The following is an 18168-nucleotide window of genomic DNA, read 5'->3' as shown; positions in this document are numbered from 1 at the left end:
AACGAATTTTGGGTATATTTTTTAAATCCTTTGGGTGTATTTCTGTAATCCTTTGGGTGTATTTCTATAATCGTTTGGGTGAATTCCTGTAACCATTTGGGTGTATTTATGTAACCGTTTGGGTGTATTTCTGTAATCAATTGGGTGTATTTCTATAATCGTTTGGGTGTATTTCTGAAGTTCCATTATCTTCAAAACGATTTCAAAACTTGATTTCAGAAACCGTGAAAATCGAAAAAAAACGAAGCAAGAATACCAATAATAAACGCAGATAAAACAACGAATGAAAAGGTAAAGAGAGAACGCACGAAGGAGATCGAACAAATTTGAAAAGAAACTTATTTTTATGGAGGAAGAAGAAGAAGAGTAGGAGAAGAAGAAGGAGAAGAAGAAGGAAGAGGAGCAGGAGAAGGAGGAACGCGAAGCACGCCATAGAAATCGTATATGGGCCAGCGTGGTTTTTGTTAAGTTTCTCCCAATTTGTATGACTTGTAAACCAAATGACTTGTATGTGTAGCACTCCTCATCTTTTAATAAATTGAATAAATTACTATTTGTACCCATGAAAGTTTAATACACTGACAAATGTACCCATAAAAAAACAAAAATAACTTTGTACCCACAAAAGACAGATTTTTAGAGACAAATCTATCCAAACCCTAAAAAATTATTTAAAATGTCCAAACTGCCCTCTATTCCTCCACATCATCCCCCCACAATAAGCTCAACCCTGAACCCGTTGGCTTGCTACCACCATAGCCATCAACATCATCACCACTTCCGCCGCCATTATACTCAACCCATCTTCATCATCGTTGTCTTCAATCTCATGCACCTCAACAGCATCATCATCGTCCCCCTCGTCTTCATCTATCTCCTCTCCAGACTCATTCTCCTCTTCATCAATTATGAAAAAAAAAATTCAAACTTTGAAAAAAATGAGGCACCCCGCAAATCAGTAACACAAAAAATTCAAAGTGAAGGAGAAAAGGACCCGCGATTGAGGAACGCAGATATGAACGCTGTTGGTAATATTTATTTGTCAAATAAACGTTCTAATTTTTAACAGCATCTCTCTCTTTCTCTAAATACAATTATTCAATTAAGCTAAGCAAACGAAGCACCCATCTTTATACAGAAGAGAGAGAACAAAAACAACATAGAGACAGAAGACATGTCTGCTTTGATACCTTCAGCGTCAACTCCGATCACCACCAAAACCACGCCAACGAAGACAACTTCTCCGGATACAGCGGCTACTTCAGCTTCTCCCGCGGAAATGTCTCTGTCGTTGACCACACTTCTCCGTCTTCTTCACCAGACATCTTCAAATTTAGCGATCTGGATCCAAGTTACTTGCAGTCTCCCTTCGAACTGGTGCATGTAGCAGAAAATGGTAATGACAACCGATAGCATTTTCGTCTCAGACGAACCAATGCTTCCAACGCCTACAGAGATGAGATTGGAGAAAGGTTACACCCTTCGTGAGTGGCGCCAGTGAGAAGTGAGAAATGATAGAAAATTTTGAAAATTCGGAAGATTTAAAAAACCTTAATAAGGATGGGGTTGTTGATGTTGACAATGAGAGGAGAAAGAAGCTGTTGAGGAAGAGGCAGAAACGTCAAAAAGGGAGAACGGTGGGTCGATGATGTTGATGGCTATGGTGGTAGCAAGGAATGAGAACGGTGGTAGGGACGTAGGGTTTGGAATTGGGGAAGAGAAGGTGGGAAATAAAATTATAAATTAAAATTAGATTATTTTTAAAGGGTAAATTTGGAATTTTAAATAATTTTTTAAGGTTTGGATATATTTGTCTATAAAAATCTATTTTTTATGGGTACAAAGTCATTTTTGTTTTTTTTGTGGGTACATTTGTCAGCGTTTTAAATTTTTATAGGTACAAATGGTAATTTATTTTAATAAATTATTCTTCGAACACTAATAAAAAATCTAAAAAAAATATTATTATCTTAACAATGGCATTAACAAATTTTTTAAAATTGTTTTGTATGGAATAAAATATATATATTTTTTAATTTTTAAATTATTAATTTTTTATAAATTTATTTAAATTATATCACAAAAAATATTTTATCCCATGTAAAACAATTTTAAAAAATAACTTAAAAAATGTTAGAAATACTATAAAAATTTGTAATATCCTAATAACTTAGGTAAATACATGCATGTACTCAAATTTTAAATAAAATACTCTACATATTTTATAATAATTTAAAAATTAAAAATATATATTTTTATCATTTACTTACTTAAGTCACTAGGACATTGCAAATTTTTATAGTACTCTTAAAAATTTTTTTATTCCATGTGTAGTAATTTAAAAAAATTATTTTATCAAAAAATATTTTATTCTATGCAAAATAATTTTAAAAAATAATTTAAAAATGGTAAGAGTACTATAAAAATTTGTAACAGACCCATTCAAATTACTATGTGTATTAAAACAATGCTAGTTCGAATTAGATTGATTGGTGCGAGTCACGCTTCTTTATAGTTTCAATCAATGTGATTCGAATTACTTCATAGATATAACAAATACATAATTTGAATTGGCTCAATTCGAATTAGTTGATTTTGACTAATTTAAATTTATGTGATTCGAATTATTGTGGGTTTTGTAATTCGAATTAGTCTCGTTCGAATTACATGAAAATTTCTTTTTGATAGAACCTTATAACATTTTTCTTTTAGTAGAATTATGTAATATCTGTTTGAATTTGGTTTATATATGTGATTTACCTTAATATTAAATGCATTTGAATTCCTAAACAATTATTAGTATTTTAGAAAGGAAAAAAAAGTATAATAATATTCGGATAGCATGCCACCACTCCTGATTCCTGAAGTTAAGATGTTTTTGGTGACTCCTAAATTTTGAGTATTAATGTAAGCTTTATTTATTAAATAATTTAAATATTTTCTAAATCTTCTAATAAATTGTTCTTCGAACACTAATAAAAAATCTTAAAAAATTATTATTATTTTAACAACCGCACTAAAGCTACTGTTTAAGTATTTAGTTAAATCCATATTTTATTTATGGAAAATTCCGAAAATTCAAGTGGCCGAAAATGTGTAGTTGATTTGCAGCAATAAGAGAAGGCGTTAGGGTTCTAGAATTAACTAAACAATAATAAGTTAAGCAGTTCAAGTAATAAAAACCGAAACAAAACTCCACCACCCGGTTCCTTCATTCCTTGCTTGCTTTGGTGTGTAGTAATTGGAGAGTTCCGTTTCCAACTCCCATCACAAATACACACACGCAGCATTACTACGCTATGCCCTCCTCATCCTTCAACCTTCCACGCGCCACAACACTATCTTCTCTCTAGTGATAACATCACGCGCCACACCGTAGTAGCGAGCTACGCTTAAACCAAGACTCAGCCACCTGGTTCGTCCTTGTGTATTGGGAACTACGTAGTTAGTTTTGTTCTTCTTATTTGTTCATTTCTTCGTTTTTTGTTGTTAAATAAATTGACCCTCTTTTCTGTTAGAAATTACGTTGCTTATCTATTTAGTTCACTAATTGCAACTTTCGTATTCCTTTTATTATTATTAGTATTATTTGCTCATGCGAAATTTGAAATTTTGTTTACGGTATATGTTGTTATATATCTCGTCACTTTTGTTCTGTTTGTAAAACCTTGGATTCTTATTTTGTTTATTTTTTGTGGGTGAAATTTGCTTTGCTACTGCAATTGCTTGTAGGTTTTTCAGACTTTCTCATATCATTTATGGCATAATTGATAATTCTCAATGAAATTTTCATTTTTACTTTTTGCAGATTGAAGAATTTCGTTAAGGATTGGTGGTGGTGGTGGTTGTTGTTGAAGAGCTTGGTTAAGTATTCTTATACTGATTATTATCAGTGTATTGGCTTGCTGAAATAGTGAAAATTATATCGGATGGCAATTACACATTTTGGTAGTACGTTTGCAACTCAATGGGGAATTCGTCCTCAGGTTTTCGCAAGATCCAGCATAGTAAGCAAGACTACGTCATCCAGCCACAAGTGAGTTCTCCTTTGGTTAGATATATCTGTTATATGGAATACAATTAACAATTGGTTTGAGGTGTTCTGCCACTATTCCTTGTTAATCATGATGATGCTCTTGAATTGAAAAAGTGCTAAATAACTTCTAACATGTTTTCCTTATCATAGTATCCATGTGATAACAATAAGCTTTGGAGAAGATGTAATTTTGTTACTGTAATTGTCGTGCATAGTAGTTTTATTATTTGTGTATTGTCACAGATTCTCAGAGCTAGGTGCTGTTTTTATCCTACCTGATATTAAATCTTAATATAATGCAATGTCTTACTTAATAGCAGTGGTGGATCTTTGTGGAAGGAGTGACAGTGGCGGTCGCCAAATTTTGACATAACTTGTAAACTTTTTTAGAGTAAACCCCCCAATATTGTCTTTGATTAAAATACGAGAGACAAAATAGTCATTTAAGATTTAAACGTGACAAATTCATTCCACTCAATCATTTTACCAAACAAGTTTGTCTCTAACCATTTCAAAAAAGCGGGGACATATTAGTCCTCTCATGTATACGTATGGAATGACTTATCTGTCACCCTTTTCTGAATGATGATTGACTAATTTGTCAACTTCCGAATCTTGAGAGACGATGTTGTCCTTTGTATTTTTTCCGTGAGATGAAATAATTACTCATTTCTTTTATAATTACTACTAACTCTTAATATTAAATGGCTCCCAATGGACTAGCTTCGTCCTTGTTTAATAGATACACTTTCTTTGAGCATAGTTCATTGTGTTGTAGAGTGTACTCCAATTAACTTGTGTATTTGTGTATTACTTCCTACAGTGTTACAAGCAGGGTGAGCTTTATAGCGGCCCCAGCTTCAAGCTTTTTCTCCCGGGATTCCTCACGTGCACTATTTAACATGAGTTCATCTCAGACATATCACCGAAGGGGTTCAAGGTTGATAGTTAGAGCAGAAACAGTAAGTTTGAATTACTTGTGCATTTCTAAGTAACACTGCCTTTTGGGTTTTTCTAATACAATTGTGCCTTACTAAATTAGTCCTTCACGCTAATTTGTTCCCTTTTAACATTACAATATGCAGGATTACTATTCCGTCCTTGGCGTGTCAAGAAATGCTAGTAAATCTGAAATTAAGAGTGGTATTATTCCATGCTTCCGCTGTCTAATACGATTGAACTTCCACCATTTTTAACTGATATGCTCAAATTTCTTGTTTTATTACCTAATTGTGTCTTTTGACTTATTTTTATCGATAGCCACTTTCTTAAGGTGGGCAATGGTGTCGATATAAAGCGAAAGCAATTACAACACTGAATCTATTAAATAGTAAATTCTTATTCCCTATTGTATAACTCAAAAAGGTGCACCTAAAATACACGTGAAGTATACAAGTACTAGAAATGAACAGGAAATCTCAAGGTATGCTTGGTTGGGGTTAAAATGAGGTGAAAATTTTCATGGATGAGTTCCATGACTAAAATTACACATGGAGCTCACCTGTAGAACTTACTGCCCCATTTTTACCCTCAGCCAAATGTACACTAGAACTTAAAACTATCAAAGGAGTCTGCCAATACCCCGGAACGGAAAAAGAGTAGTCATATCGGTCAACTGTGAAGGATTTGTTAGTGATGTATTACATAAGCTTGTTGCTAAGACTTGAGAGCTACTTTGTTGAAAGGTTTTCATTAACGTAGGATTTTGTCTTCTCCAAGAAAGTTTAATTTTATTTGGCAAGATTGCAAACTGTCAGTTCAGTTATAAGAGCTAGTGCGAGATGATTGTAATTGATAAATTATCAAGTGTGTATGTTATGTTTCATTGTGCACATTTTGTTTGTTTATTGCTTCTTGTGTGATTGCAATATCAAATTGCTATACTTTTTATGTTTCAGCTTATCGGAAGCTTGCCCGGAATTATCATCCAGATGTGAACAAGTGAGTTTTTGCCATCTGTTTTAATCACCATCTACTTTCTTACATTCTCCCTCTGCTTAATTGCTTTGTTCCATCTCCTATTTTTTTTTTAAATTTATATTCTTATTTTAATGTTGCTCTGGACAATGAAATTTGAATGTCCTATGCTATAATGCTTGTAGATTGTCCTTAGTTAAAGAAAGAAAAGGTATTTTGTATAATACCTCAACTGCTTATTGGATAAATCTTTTGATCAAGAACCCCATCACATGCCAGTTTTGCTAGTTGTGTTGGTTTCTTATGTCGATCAGAGTCATGCGATAAATTTTGCTTATAGCTGAACACTTCTGTATTCACTTTATGCTGCAGAGATCCTGGTGCAGAACAGAAATTTAAGGACATTAGCAATGCATATGAGGTAAAGCTATAGATTTTCTAGTGTTAGTGGCATTTATTCATGTTTAGTAGTAAATAGTGGTCTAAATTTTAACTATTTTGCAGGTCTTATCAGATGATGAGAAACGATCGATATATGATCAATATGGAGAGGCCGGGCTTAAAGGTTCAGGAATGGGCATGGGGGTAGGTAACCTTTGACAATGATGAAGTATTTATCATCACATGCATGTTTCTCAATTCTCAGAAAGAAATTTATCTGTGATTTCAGGATTTCAGCAGTCCTTTTGATATATTTGAAACGCTTTTTGAGGGCATGGGTGGCATGGGTGGCATGGGTTCAAGAGGTGCTTGGAATGGAGCAATTGACGGTGAAGATGAATATTACAGTCTCGTTTTGAACTTCAAAGAAGCAGTTTTTGGAGTAGAAAAGGAGATAGAGATTAGGCGGTTAGATAGCTGTGGAACTTGCAATGGTTCAGGGGCTAAACCGGGGACCAAGTCATCCAGATGTAGCACTTGTGGCGGTCAAGGTCGTGTTGTCTCATCAACCAGGACCCCTCTAGGCATCTTTCAGCAGTCTATGACCTGCTCTTCCTGCAATGGAACCGGAGAAACATCAACACCATGCAGCACATGTTCTGGGGATGGTCGTGTGAGGAAAACAAAACGGATAAGTCTGAAGGTTCCCCCTGGTGTGGATTCTGGTAGCCGTTTAAGAGTCCGGAATGAAGGCAATGCTGGAAGACGTGGCGGTGCACCTGGTGACCTCTTTGTAGTTATCGAAGTTATCCCAGATCCTGTCCTCAAACGAGATGACACCAACATTCTGTACACCTCCAAGGTGTCTTATATTGATGCTATCTTGGGAACTACAATCAAGGTTCCTACTGTAGATGGCATGGTGGATTTAAAAGTCCCGGCTGGGACTCAACCCGGCACGACGCTCGTTATGGCTCGGAAAGGTGTTCCGCTGCTGAATAAGAGTAACATGAGAGGTGATCAATTGGTTCGCGTGCAAGTCGAAATCCCCAAGAGACTGAGCAGTGATGAGAGAAAACTTATTGAGGAACTTGCTGATTTGAGCAAAGGAAAGAGTAAAGCTGCTGCTAGTGGTACTAGGAGATAAATTTTTTTGGGTCAAAACATGTTTTTTGTTTTTCCTTTTCTATGTAACGTTTTACTCACTAAATATTAATTCTCCTTTTCATGGATTGCTTCTATTTTTTACCATGACACTTGAGGAGAACAGAACATGGTAGGAATAGGTTGTTGCTCCTTATAGATACAGGCTTATATGAGGATTGAAAAAACTAGAAGTCTTGTTCTTCATTGGAACTGTTGTGTCTTTCATATTTAGTTATTCTTTTGGGAAAACAATTTAGATGAACACTGAGGTATATACACTTATTACGTTTAAGGGAAAATTGTTCAAGCCATGCTCCGGTTGATATTATAATAGTAGTTAACTTATTTTATCACCAGAAGTTTGTATGTTTTGCCAAAGTTTAAACATGTTACTTGTCGCAATATCTGTAAGCATATATCATGATTGAAAGCTACTAAAAAAATTGAAATTTAAAAGATAGCGGTGATACTTTGTTTTAATGGGCTCATGCCTAAAGGCAGAGGGGGTTTAGACAAAGATATTCGTCATTAAACCAGTTTGGAAGTTATGTTTCTTCTGGTAAGATAGAATATTAGAATATATTCAAGAAAATCTGGAAAATAACATAAAAGAGAAAGTTATAAACATACTGCCGATTAGTAAATGAAGGAAGAATTAATTAATTTTTGAAGTTCCAGACAATAAAATTCTCTTTTTTTTTTTTTTTTTTCAAATTGTTGTCTGTTTTTGTATTTATGAGAATGTTTAAGAATATCTTTAATAAAATATGTTGGATTGATTAGAGCAGTAAACGCCTTGGTCCTTTGATTAAAGCATTCAAATTTGAGAACAATACACGAAAAAAGTTTTGTTGAAACTTTTTTTTTTTAAATTTTTTTTTTATTGAATCAACATTTAGATATTAGTAATTCTATCGGGATAAAAGGTACATAAAATATAGATACATAATCTTATAAGAATGGCTATAGGTTTACTAGTTCGGACTTCGGATTATGCGTACAAAGTGCTGTGAGGTAAGAGTGAGTTCAACTAAAATTATTTAAAAAGAAAAATTAAGGTTTTTGGCAAAAGGAGTGCAATAAAATTTCAAGGAGCAAGAAGGAATGATAGGTAACAACCTTTACAAGAAGCAGTGAAGCACAGAGGAAATAAAAATGGAAAAATGAAAAAATATGGGGTGAGAGAGGCTCGAACTCTCGACCTCAGGATCACTCTAAGCTATGAGACCTACGCGCTAACCAACTGCGCCACCACCCCAATGTTGATGAAATTTAAAATAAAATTATATTTATCATAATATATGTTTTCTCTTGCAAACGACCATGACAAGTTAAATCTTCAATTACTTATTATAAGAATAAAACGACAATTGTACTATAGAAGATACTTTTCGTGTGCCAAAAATACCCTAACGGACCAATTATGTAATCAACATCCGGATATTCTTGGCACACGGAAGCCATCTTCCATGGTTATAATTGTCGTTTTATTCTTATATGAGTACATTTGTCAGCATCTGTATTTTTTATGGGTACAAATGGTAATTTATTCTTTATCATAATATATGTTTTCTGGTGTGATAATGATATATTAGGAATTTGATCATTACAAGTTGGTATCATGGTAGAACTCGGGCATAGAAGTTCCAGAATTGCGGAAGAACATAAAGGTTTGACAATTGTGATTATTGTTTCTAGGGAAGATGAAGACTAATAGGGATGGAAGAAAAGTAACAATTTCAGCAGCTTACCTTTTCTCTGGAAAGCCCGAAATGAAATAATCTTCGAAGGAATCTCCATAGTACCACAAGCAATAGTTGATGTGGTAGTCTTTGAAAGCTCTTATTTTAGGAGAGTTTGTGAATGTTAAATGAAAAAAGAGGATGAAATTACTTTTTTTTTTAATATGTTTTTTGTTAGATAGATTGGACAACCCTCAATCTTAGGTACCACACTTACTCTTCACATGTTTACCACACGTTGCAGGTTGTAGCAACAGCTAGGAGATTTTTTGATCGGTTGCAATCGGTGGGACTCAAACTCAAGACCCCCAGGTGGAGAAGAAAAGACTATGTCATTTGAGTTATAGCTCATTGGCAATGTTTTTTTTATTACATTCTTAAATGTTGTAATAGATTTTCTCCCTCTTTACCATTGTGTGAAGTCCATCTCGTGGACTCAAACATTTTTAATCCATCTAATAAAATTCACCTGTTTTTAATAAAAAAATTAACCGAAAAAGAAAAACTTGTTCATAATGTTGAATAAAGTTTGTGTTTTTGAGCTTTACTCTTAAGCACATACTTCACTAGTGAGACCTCCGTCATACTTTCGGTGACCGCTGCCAAACACTGCCCATGAGAGGAGGTTATGTCCGTAGAAGACAATTCAGGACTCATGATCCAAAACAACCACCAGGACAAGAGAAAAACACTACTCTAAAGAGTGAAAGAAAGGTACATAATGGGAGAAGATTAAGCCTTTACAGGAGATACTTTTCTAGTCCCCAAAGAAGAGGAATAGATGCTAGGAGAGCAACAACATTCAAATATGAAGATAGTGCAACTACTAGTGGTGGAGGCCCAAAAAACAAAGTCATTCAGTGACACAGTGAGAGGAGGGATGATCCCCATGGAGATGGAGGATGACATCTTTTCATTGTCCGAGGGGGAAGAGTCTAAAGAATTTGACACCAACATGGAGGTCGGGGATAAGGAGGAGGAAAACAGAGGCGCTAAAGAGACAACAAAAATGAGCAACCAAATTCCTGAGATTAGAGTGGAAAGAATGGATGGGATCTTCAACTTCGTCCTAAACGAGGCAGCAATAAAGACACTTAGACACCTCTGGTGGGACACCCTCATAGTGGAACTCCTAGGAAGGAAGATATCCTTTCTAGCAATTACAAGGAGGCTAGAAACTATATGGGAAAGGAAGGGTAGTGGTGCACGAAATTGTGATCATCAATGGGGCCATCAACATGGTACGCTCAATTGCAATCTCAACGCTTTATCACAACTTCGCACAACTAACCAGCAAGTGCACTGGGTCATCCAAGTAATAAACCTTACGCGAGTAAGGGTCGATCCCACGGAGATTGTTGGTATAAAGCAAGCTATGGTCATCTTGTAAATCTCAGTCAGGCAGATTCAAATGGTTATAGGTGATTTATGAATAAAGCATAAAATAACGATAGAGATACTTATGCAATTCATTGGTGAGAATTTCAGATAAGCGTATGAAGATGATTTGTCCCTTCCGTCTCTCTGCTTTTCTACTGTCTTCATCCAACCCTTCTTACTCCTTTCCATGGCAAGCTGTATGTAGGGTTTCACTGTTGTCAGTGGCTACCTCCCATCCTCTCAGTGAAAATGTTCAACGCGCTCTGTCACAGCACGGCTATTCAGCTGTCGGTTCTCGATCATGTCGGAATAGAATCCAGTGATTCTTTTGCGTCTGTCACTAACGCCCCACAATCGCGAGTTTGAAGCTCGTCATAGTCATTCAATCCTTGAATCCTACTCAGAATACCACAGACAAGGTTTAGACCTTCCGGATTCTCTTGAATGCCGCCATCAATTCTAGCTTATACCACGAAGATTCTGATTAAGGGATCTAAGAGATAAACATTCAAGCCTCGTTTGCTTGTAGAACGGAAGTGGTTGTCAGGCACGCGTTCATAAGTGAGAATGATGATGAGCGTCACATAATCATCACATTCATCATGTTCTTGGGTACGAATGAATATCTTAGAACAAGAATAAGCTGAATTGAATAGAAGAACAATAGTAATTGCATTAATACTCGAGGTACAGCAGAGCTCCACACCTTAATCTATGGTGTGTAGAAACTCCACCGTTGAAAATACATAAGAACAAGGTCTAGGCATGGCCGAATGGCCAGCCTCCCAAAGAGGGTTCAATCATAAAAACATGATCAAAAGATTCAAGTGATCAAAAGACGAAAATACAATAGCAAAAGGTCCTACTTATAGAGAACTAGTAGCTAGGGTTTACAGAAATGAGTAAATGACATAAAAATCCACTTCCGCACCCACTTGGTGTGTGCTTGGGCTGAGCATTGAAGCATTTTCGTGTAGAGACTCTTCTTGGAGTTAAACACCAGCTTTTGTGCCAGTTTGGGCGTTTAACTCCCCTTCTTGTGCCAGTTCTGGCGTTTTACGCCAAAATTCTTGAGCTGACTTGGAACGCCTGTTTGGGCCATCAAATATCGGGAAAAGTATGGACTATTATACATTGCTGGAAAGCCCAGAATGTCTACTTTCCAACGCAGTTAAGAGCGCGCTAATTGGGCTTATGTAGCTCCAGAAAATTCACTTCGAGTGCAGGGAGGTCAGAATCCAACAGCATCTGCAGTCCTTTTCAGTCTGTGAATCAGATTTTTGCTCAGGTCCCTCAATTTCAGCCAGAAAATACCTGAAATCATAGAAAAACACACAAACTCATAGTAAAGTCCAGAAAAGTGAATTTTAACTAAAAACTAACAAAAATATAATAAAAACTAACTAAAACATTCTAAAAACATACTAAAAACAATGCCAAAAAGCGTATAAATTATCCGCTCATCACAACACCAAACTTAAATTGTTGCTTGTCCCCAAGCAACTGAAGATCAAATAAGATAAAAAGAAGAGAATATGCAATGAATTCCAAAAATATCTATGAAGATCAGTATTAATTAGATGAGCGGGGCTTTTAGCTTTTTGCCTCTGAACAGTTTTGGCATCTCACTTTATCCTTTGAAATTCAGAATGATGGGCTTCTATAGGAACTCAGAATCCAGATAGTGTTATTGATTCTCCTACTTTATGAGTCTTGCCGTGGCCCAAAGCACTCTGTCTTCCAGTATTACCATCGGATATATACATGCCACAGACACATGACTGGGTGAACCTTTTCAGATTGTGACTCAGCTTTGCTAGAGTCCCCAATTAGAGGTGTCCAGGGTTCTTAAGCACACTCTTTTTGCCTTGGATCACAACTTTATTATTTCTTTTTCTTTTTTTTTGCATATACTATCTCTTTTTTTTTTTGAATTCACTGCTTTTTCTTGCTTCAAGAATCATTTTTATGATTTTTCAGATCCTCAGTAACATGTCTCCTTTTTCATCATTCTTTCAAGAGCCCACATTCATGAACAACAAATTCAAAAGACATATTCACTGTTCAAGCATACATTCAGAAGTCAAAGTATTACCTCCACATCAAAATAATTAATCTGCTATAAAATTCAAAATTCATGCAATTCTTCTCCTTTTCAATTAAGAACATTTTTCATTTAAGAAAGGTGATGGATTCATAGGACATTCATAACTTTAAGGTATAGACACTAAGACACTAATGATCATAAGACACAAACATAGATAAACATAGGCATAAAAATTCGAAAAACAGGAAATTAAGGAACAAGGAGATTAAAGAGCGGGTCCACCTTAGTGATGGCAGCTTGTTCTTCCTCTTGAAGATCTTATGGAGTGCTTGAGCTCCTCAATGTCTCTTCTTTGCCTTTGTTGCTCCTCTCTCATGACTCTTTGATCTTCTCTAATTTCATGGAGGAGAATGGAATGTTCTTGGTGCTCCACCCTTAGTTGTCCCATGTTGGAACTCAATTCTCCTAGGGAGGTGTTGATTTGCTCCCAATAGTTTTGTGGAGGAAAGTGCATCCCTTGAGGCATCTCAGGGATTTCATGATGAGTGGGATCTCTTGTTTGCTCCATCCTTTTCTTAGTGATGGGCTTGTCCTCATCAATAAGGATGTCTCCCTCTATGTTAATTCCAACTGAATAACAGAGGTGACAAATGAGATGAGGGAAGGCTAACCTTGCTAAGGTAGAGGACTTGTCCGCCACCTTATAAAGTTCTTGGGATATAACCTCATGAACTTCTACTTCCTCTCCAATCATGATGCTATGAATCATGATAGCCCGGTCTATAGTAACTTCGGATCGGTTGCTAGTGGGAATGATTGAGCGTTGGATAAACTCCAACCATCCCCTAGCCACGGGCTTGAGGTCATGCCTTCTCAGTTGAACCGGCTTCCCTCTTGAATCTCTCTTCCATTGAGCGCCCTCTTCACAAATGTCTATGAGGACTTGGTCCAACCTTTGATCAAAGTTGACCCTTCTAGTGTAAGGGTGTTCATCTCCTTGCATCATGGGCAAGTTGAACGCCAACCTTACATTTTCCAGACTAAAATCTAAGCATTTCTCCCGAACCATTGTAAGCCAATTCTTTGGGTCCGGGTTCACACTTTGATCATGGTTCTTGGTGATCCATGCATTTGCATAGAACTCTTGAACCATTAAGATTCCGACTTGTTGAGTGGGGTTGGTAAGAACTTCCCAACCTCTTCTTTGGATCTCATGTCGGATCTCCGGATATTCACTCTTTTTGAGTTTGAAAGGGACCTCGGGGATCACCTTCTTCATGGCCACAACTTCATAGAAGTGGTCTTGATGCACCCTTGAGATGAATCTCTCCATCTCCCATGACTCGGAGGTGGAAGCTTTTGCCTTCCCTTTCCTCTTTCTAGAGGTTTCTCCGGCCTTAGATGCCATAAATGGTTATGGAAAAACAAAAAGCAATACTTTTACCACACCAAACTTAGAAGGTTTGCTTGTCCTCGAGCAAAAGAAGAAAGAAGAGAGTAGAAGAAGAAGAAATAGAGGAGAAGGAGGTGGCTTTGTGGTTCGGCCAAGGGGGAGAAGTAGTGTTTAGGTTGTGTGAAAATGAAGGAGTGAAGATGAGTTTATATAGGAGTGGAGAGGGGGTGTATGGTTCGGCCATAATGGGTGGGTTTGGGAGGGAAAGTGGTTTGAATTTGAATGGTGAGGTAGGTGGGGTTTTATGAAGGATGGATGTGAGTGGTGAAGAGAATAGTGGGATTTGATAGGTGAGGGGTTCTTGGGGAAGAGGTATTGAGGTGATTGGTGAATGGGTGAAGAAGAGAGAGAGTGGTGGGGTAGGTGGGGATCTTGTGGGGTCCACAGATCCTGAGGTGTCAAGGAAAATTCATCCCTGAACCAGGTGGCGAGCAAAAATGCTCTTTATGCCAATTCTAGCGTTAAACGCCAGGCTGGTACCCATTTCTGGCGTTTAACGCCAACTTCTTGCCCTTTCCTGGCGTTTAACGCCAGTCTGGTGCCCTTTTCTGGCGTTAAACGCCCAGAATAGTGCCAGACTGGCGTTAAACGCCCATTTGCTGCCCTTACTGGCGTTTAAACGCCAGCAAGTTATCCTCCAGGGTGTGCTATTTTTCTTTCTGTTTTTCATTTTGTTTTTGCTTTTTCAATTGATTTTGTGACTTCCCATGATCATCAACCTGTAGAAAACATAAAAAAAAACAAAAGGAAAATAGATAAATATAACATTGGATTGTCTCCCAACAAGCACTTCTTTAATGTCAGTAGCTTGACAGTGGGCTCTCATGGAGCCTCACAGATACTCAGAGCAATGTTGGAACCTCCCAACACCAAACTTAGAGTTTGAATGTGGGGGTTCAACACCAAACTTAGAGTTTGGTTGTGGCCTCCCAACACCAAACTTAGAGTTTGACTGTGGGAGACTCTGTTTGACTCTGTTGTGAGAGAAGCTCTTCATGCTTCCTCTCCATGGTTACAGAGGGATATCCTTGAGCCTTAAACACAAAGGATTCTTCATTCACTTGAATGATCAATTCTCCTCTGTCAACATCAATCACAGCCTTTGTTGTGGCTAGGAAGAGTCTGCCAAGGATGATGGATTCATCCATGCACTTCCCAGTCTCTAGGACTATAAAATCAGCAGGGATGTAATGGTCTTCAACTTTTACCAGAACATCCTCTACAAGTCCATAAGCTTATTTTCTTGAATTGTCTGCCATCTCTAGTGAGATTCTTGCAGCTTGTACCTCAAAGATCCCTAACTTCTCCATTACAGAGAGAGGCATAAGGTTTATGGTTGACCCTAGGTCACACAGAGCCTTCTTGAAGGTCATGGTGCCTACTGTACAAGGTATTGAGAACTTCCCAGGGTCCTGTCCCTTTTGAGGTAATCTCTGCCTAGTCAAGTTATCCAGTTCTTTGGTGAGCAAAGGGGGTTCATCCTCCCAAGTCTCATTACCAAATAACTTGTCATTTAGCTTCATGATTGCTCCAAGGTACTTGGCAACTTGCTCTTCAGTGACATCTTCGTCCTCTTCAGAGGAAGAATACTCATCAGAGCTCATGAATGGCAGAAGTAAATTCAATGGAATCTCTATGGTCTCAGTGTGAGCCTCAGATTCCTATGGTTCCTCATTATGGAACTCATTGGAGGCCAGTGGACGTCCATTGAGGTCTTCCTCAGTGGCGCTCACTGCCTCTTCCTCCTCTCCAAATTCGGCCATGTTGATGACCTTGCACTCTCCTTTTGGATTCTCTTCTGTATTGCTTGGAAGAGTACTAGAAGGGAGTTCAGTAACTTTCTTACTCAGCTGACCCACTTGTGCCTCCAAGTTTCTAATGGAGGACCTTGTTTCAGTCATGAAACTTTGAGTGGTTTTGATTAGATCAGAGACCATGGTTGCTAAGTCAGAGTGGCTCTGCTTAGAATTCTCTGTCTGTTGCTGAGAAGATGATGGAAAAGGCTTGCCATTGCTAAACCTGTTTCTTCCACCATTATTATTGTTGAAACCTTGTTGAGGTCTCTGTTGATCCTTCCATGAGAGATTTGGATGATTTCTCCATGAAGGATTATAGGTGTTTCCATAGGGTTCTCCCATATAATTCACCTCTTCCATTGAAGGGTTCTCAGGATCATAAGCTTCTTCTTCAGATGAGGCATCCTTAGTACTACCTGGTGCAGCTTGCATTCCAGGCAGACTTTGAGAAATCATATTGACTTGCTGAGTCAATATTTTGTTCTGAGCCAATATGGCATTCAGAGTATCAATCTCAAGAACTCCTTTCTTCTAATTCGTCCCATTGTTCACAGGATTCCTTTCAGAAGTGTACATGAATAGGTTATTTGCAACCATTTCAATGAGTTCTTGAGCTTCTGCAGGCGTCTTCTTCAGATGAAGAGATCCTCCAGCAGAGCTGTCCAATGACATCTTGGACAGTTCAGACAGACCATCATAGAAGATACCTATGATGCTCCATTCAGAAAGCATGTCAGACGGACACTTTCTGATCAATTGTTTGTATCTTTCCCAAGCTTCATAGAGGGATTCACCTTTCTTCTGTCTGAAGGTTTGGACTTCCACTCTAAGCTTACTCAATTTTTGAGGTGGAAAGAACTTTGCCAAGAAGGCATTGACTAGTTTTTCCCAAGAGTTTAGGCTTTCTTTAGGTTGTGAATCCAACCATATCCTAGCTCTGTCTCTTACAGCAAAAGGGAATAGCATAAGTCTGTAGACCTTAGGGTTAACCCCATTGGTCTTGACAGTGTCATAGATTTGCAAGAATTCAGCTAAAAACTGATGAGGATCTTCCAATAGAAGTCCATGGAACTTGCAATTATGTTGCATTAGAGAAACTAATTGAGGCTTAAGCTCAAAGTGTTTGCTCCAATGGCAGGGATAGAGATGCTTCTCCTATAGAAGTCGGTAGTAGGTGCAGTAAAGTCACCCAACACCTTCCTTGCATTGTTGGCATTGTTGTTGTTTTCGGCTGCCATGTCTTCTTCTTTGAAGAATTCTGCTAGGTCCTCTACAGAGAGTTGTGCCTTAGCTTCTCTTAGCTTTCGCTTCAAGGTCCTTTCAGGTTCAGGGTCAGCCTCAACAAGAATGCTTTTGTCTTTGCTCTGCTCATATGAAAGAGAAGAGAACAAGAAAATATGGAATCCTCTATGTCACAGTATAGAGATTCCTTGAAGTGTCAGAGGAATAGAAAGAGGAGGTAGAAGAATTAGGATGTGAGAAAAAAGGGAAGAAATTTTCGAAAATAAATTAAAAAGATTTTAAAAACATTTTGAAAAATTGAAGAATGATTTTCGAAAAATATGATTGGGAAAGAGATAAGGTGTTTTTTTGAAAAAGATTTTGAAATTAGAAATAAAAAAGATATGATTGAAAACTTATTTTGAAAAAGATGTGATTAAAAAGATATGATTGAAAAGATATAGTTTTAAAAAGATATGATTGAGATGATATGATTTGGAAAACAATTAAAAAAGGTTTGATTTTTAAAATCAATGACTTGGCTAACAAGAAAAGATATGATTCAAACATTAAACCTTTCTTAACAGAAAAGGCAACATACTTGAAATGTTGAATCAAATCATTAATTGTTAGCAAGTATTTTTGAAAATGGAAAGAAATTGATTTTGAAAATATATGATTGAAAAGATATGATTTGAAAAAGATTTGATTTTGAAAAATTATGAAAACTTGAAAAAAGATTTGAATTAAAAACAAAATCTTCCCTCTTGTGCCATCCTGGCGTTAAACGCACAGAATGGTATACATTCTGGCATTTAACGCCCAAATTGCTACCCTTTTGGGCGTTAAACGCCCAGCCAGGCACCCTGGCTGGCGTTTAAACGCCAGTTTTCCTTCTTCACTGGGCGCTTTGAACGCCCAGCTTTTTCTGTGTAATTCCTCTGCTGTATGTTCTGAATCTTCAATTCTCTGTATTATTGACTTGAAAAGACACAAATTAAATTTTTTTTTAGATTTTTAATGATGAGGAAAAATCAAAATGCAACTAA

The 18168-nt window shown here is 37.1% G+C and overlaps 1 protein-coding gene and 1 non-coding gene across 3 annotated transcripts; one reads left to right on the top strand and one right to left on the bottom strand.

The window, feature by feature from the left end:
* Positions 1-2932: 2932 nt before the first annotated feature.
* LOC112715163 (chaperone protein dnaJ A6, chloroplastic) lies at positions 2933-7690 on the top strand. 2 transcript variants are annotated; one of them, XM_025766931.2, is made up of 8 exons: positions 2933-3415; positions 3809-4036; positions 4860-4998; positions 5122-5179; positions 5935-5977; positions 6326-6374; positions 6458-6538; positions 6624-7690. In XM_025766931.2, the coding sequence occupies exons 2-8, from the start codon at positions 3930-3932 to the stop codon at positions 7479-7481; spliced, it is 1335 nt and encodes a 444-aa protein (XP_025622716.1). In that variant the 5' UTR covers positions 2933-3415; positions 3809-3929; the 3' UTR covers positions 7482-7690. The 2 variants fall into 2 exon arrangements, with proteins under 2 accessions (XP_025622716.1, XP_025622717.1); XM_025766932.3 differs by having other exon boundaries at positions 3143-3444.
* Positions 7691-8654: 964 nt separating this feature from the next.
* On the bottom strand, positions 8655-8738 carry TRNAM-CAU (transfer RNA methionine (anticodon CAU)). Its single transcript is given in 2 exon segments — positions 8655-8690; positions 8701-8738. It is a non-coding gene; the product is annotated as a tRNA-Met (tRNA).
* Between the last annotated feature and the right edge of the window lie 9430 nt (positions 8739-18168).

Source organism: Arachis hypogaea, chromosome 10 (assembly GCF_003086295.3).
Source record: "Arachis hypogaea cultivar Tifrunner chromosome 10, arahy.Tifrunner.gnm2.J5K5, whole genome shotgun sequence".
Classification (NCBI taxonomy): domain Eukaryota; kingdom Viridiplantae; phylum Streptophyta; class Magnoliopsida; order Fabales; family Fabaceae; genus Arachis; species Arachis hypogaea.
This window is presented reverse-complemented; position numbering and strand designations above follow the sequence as displayed.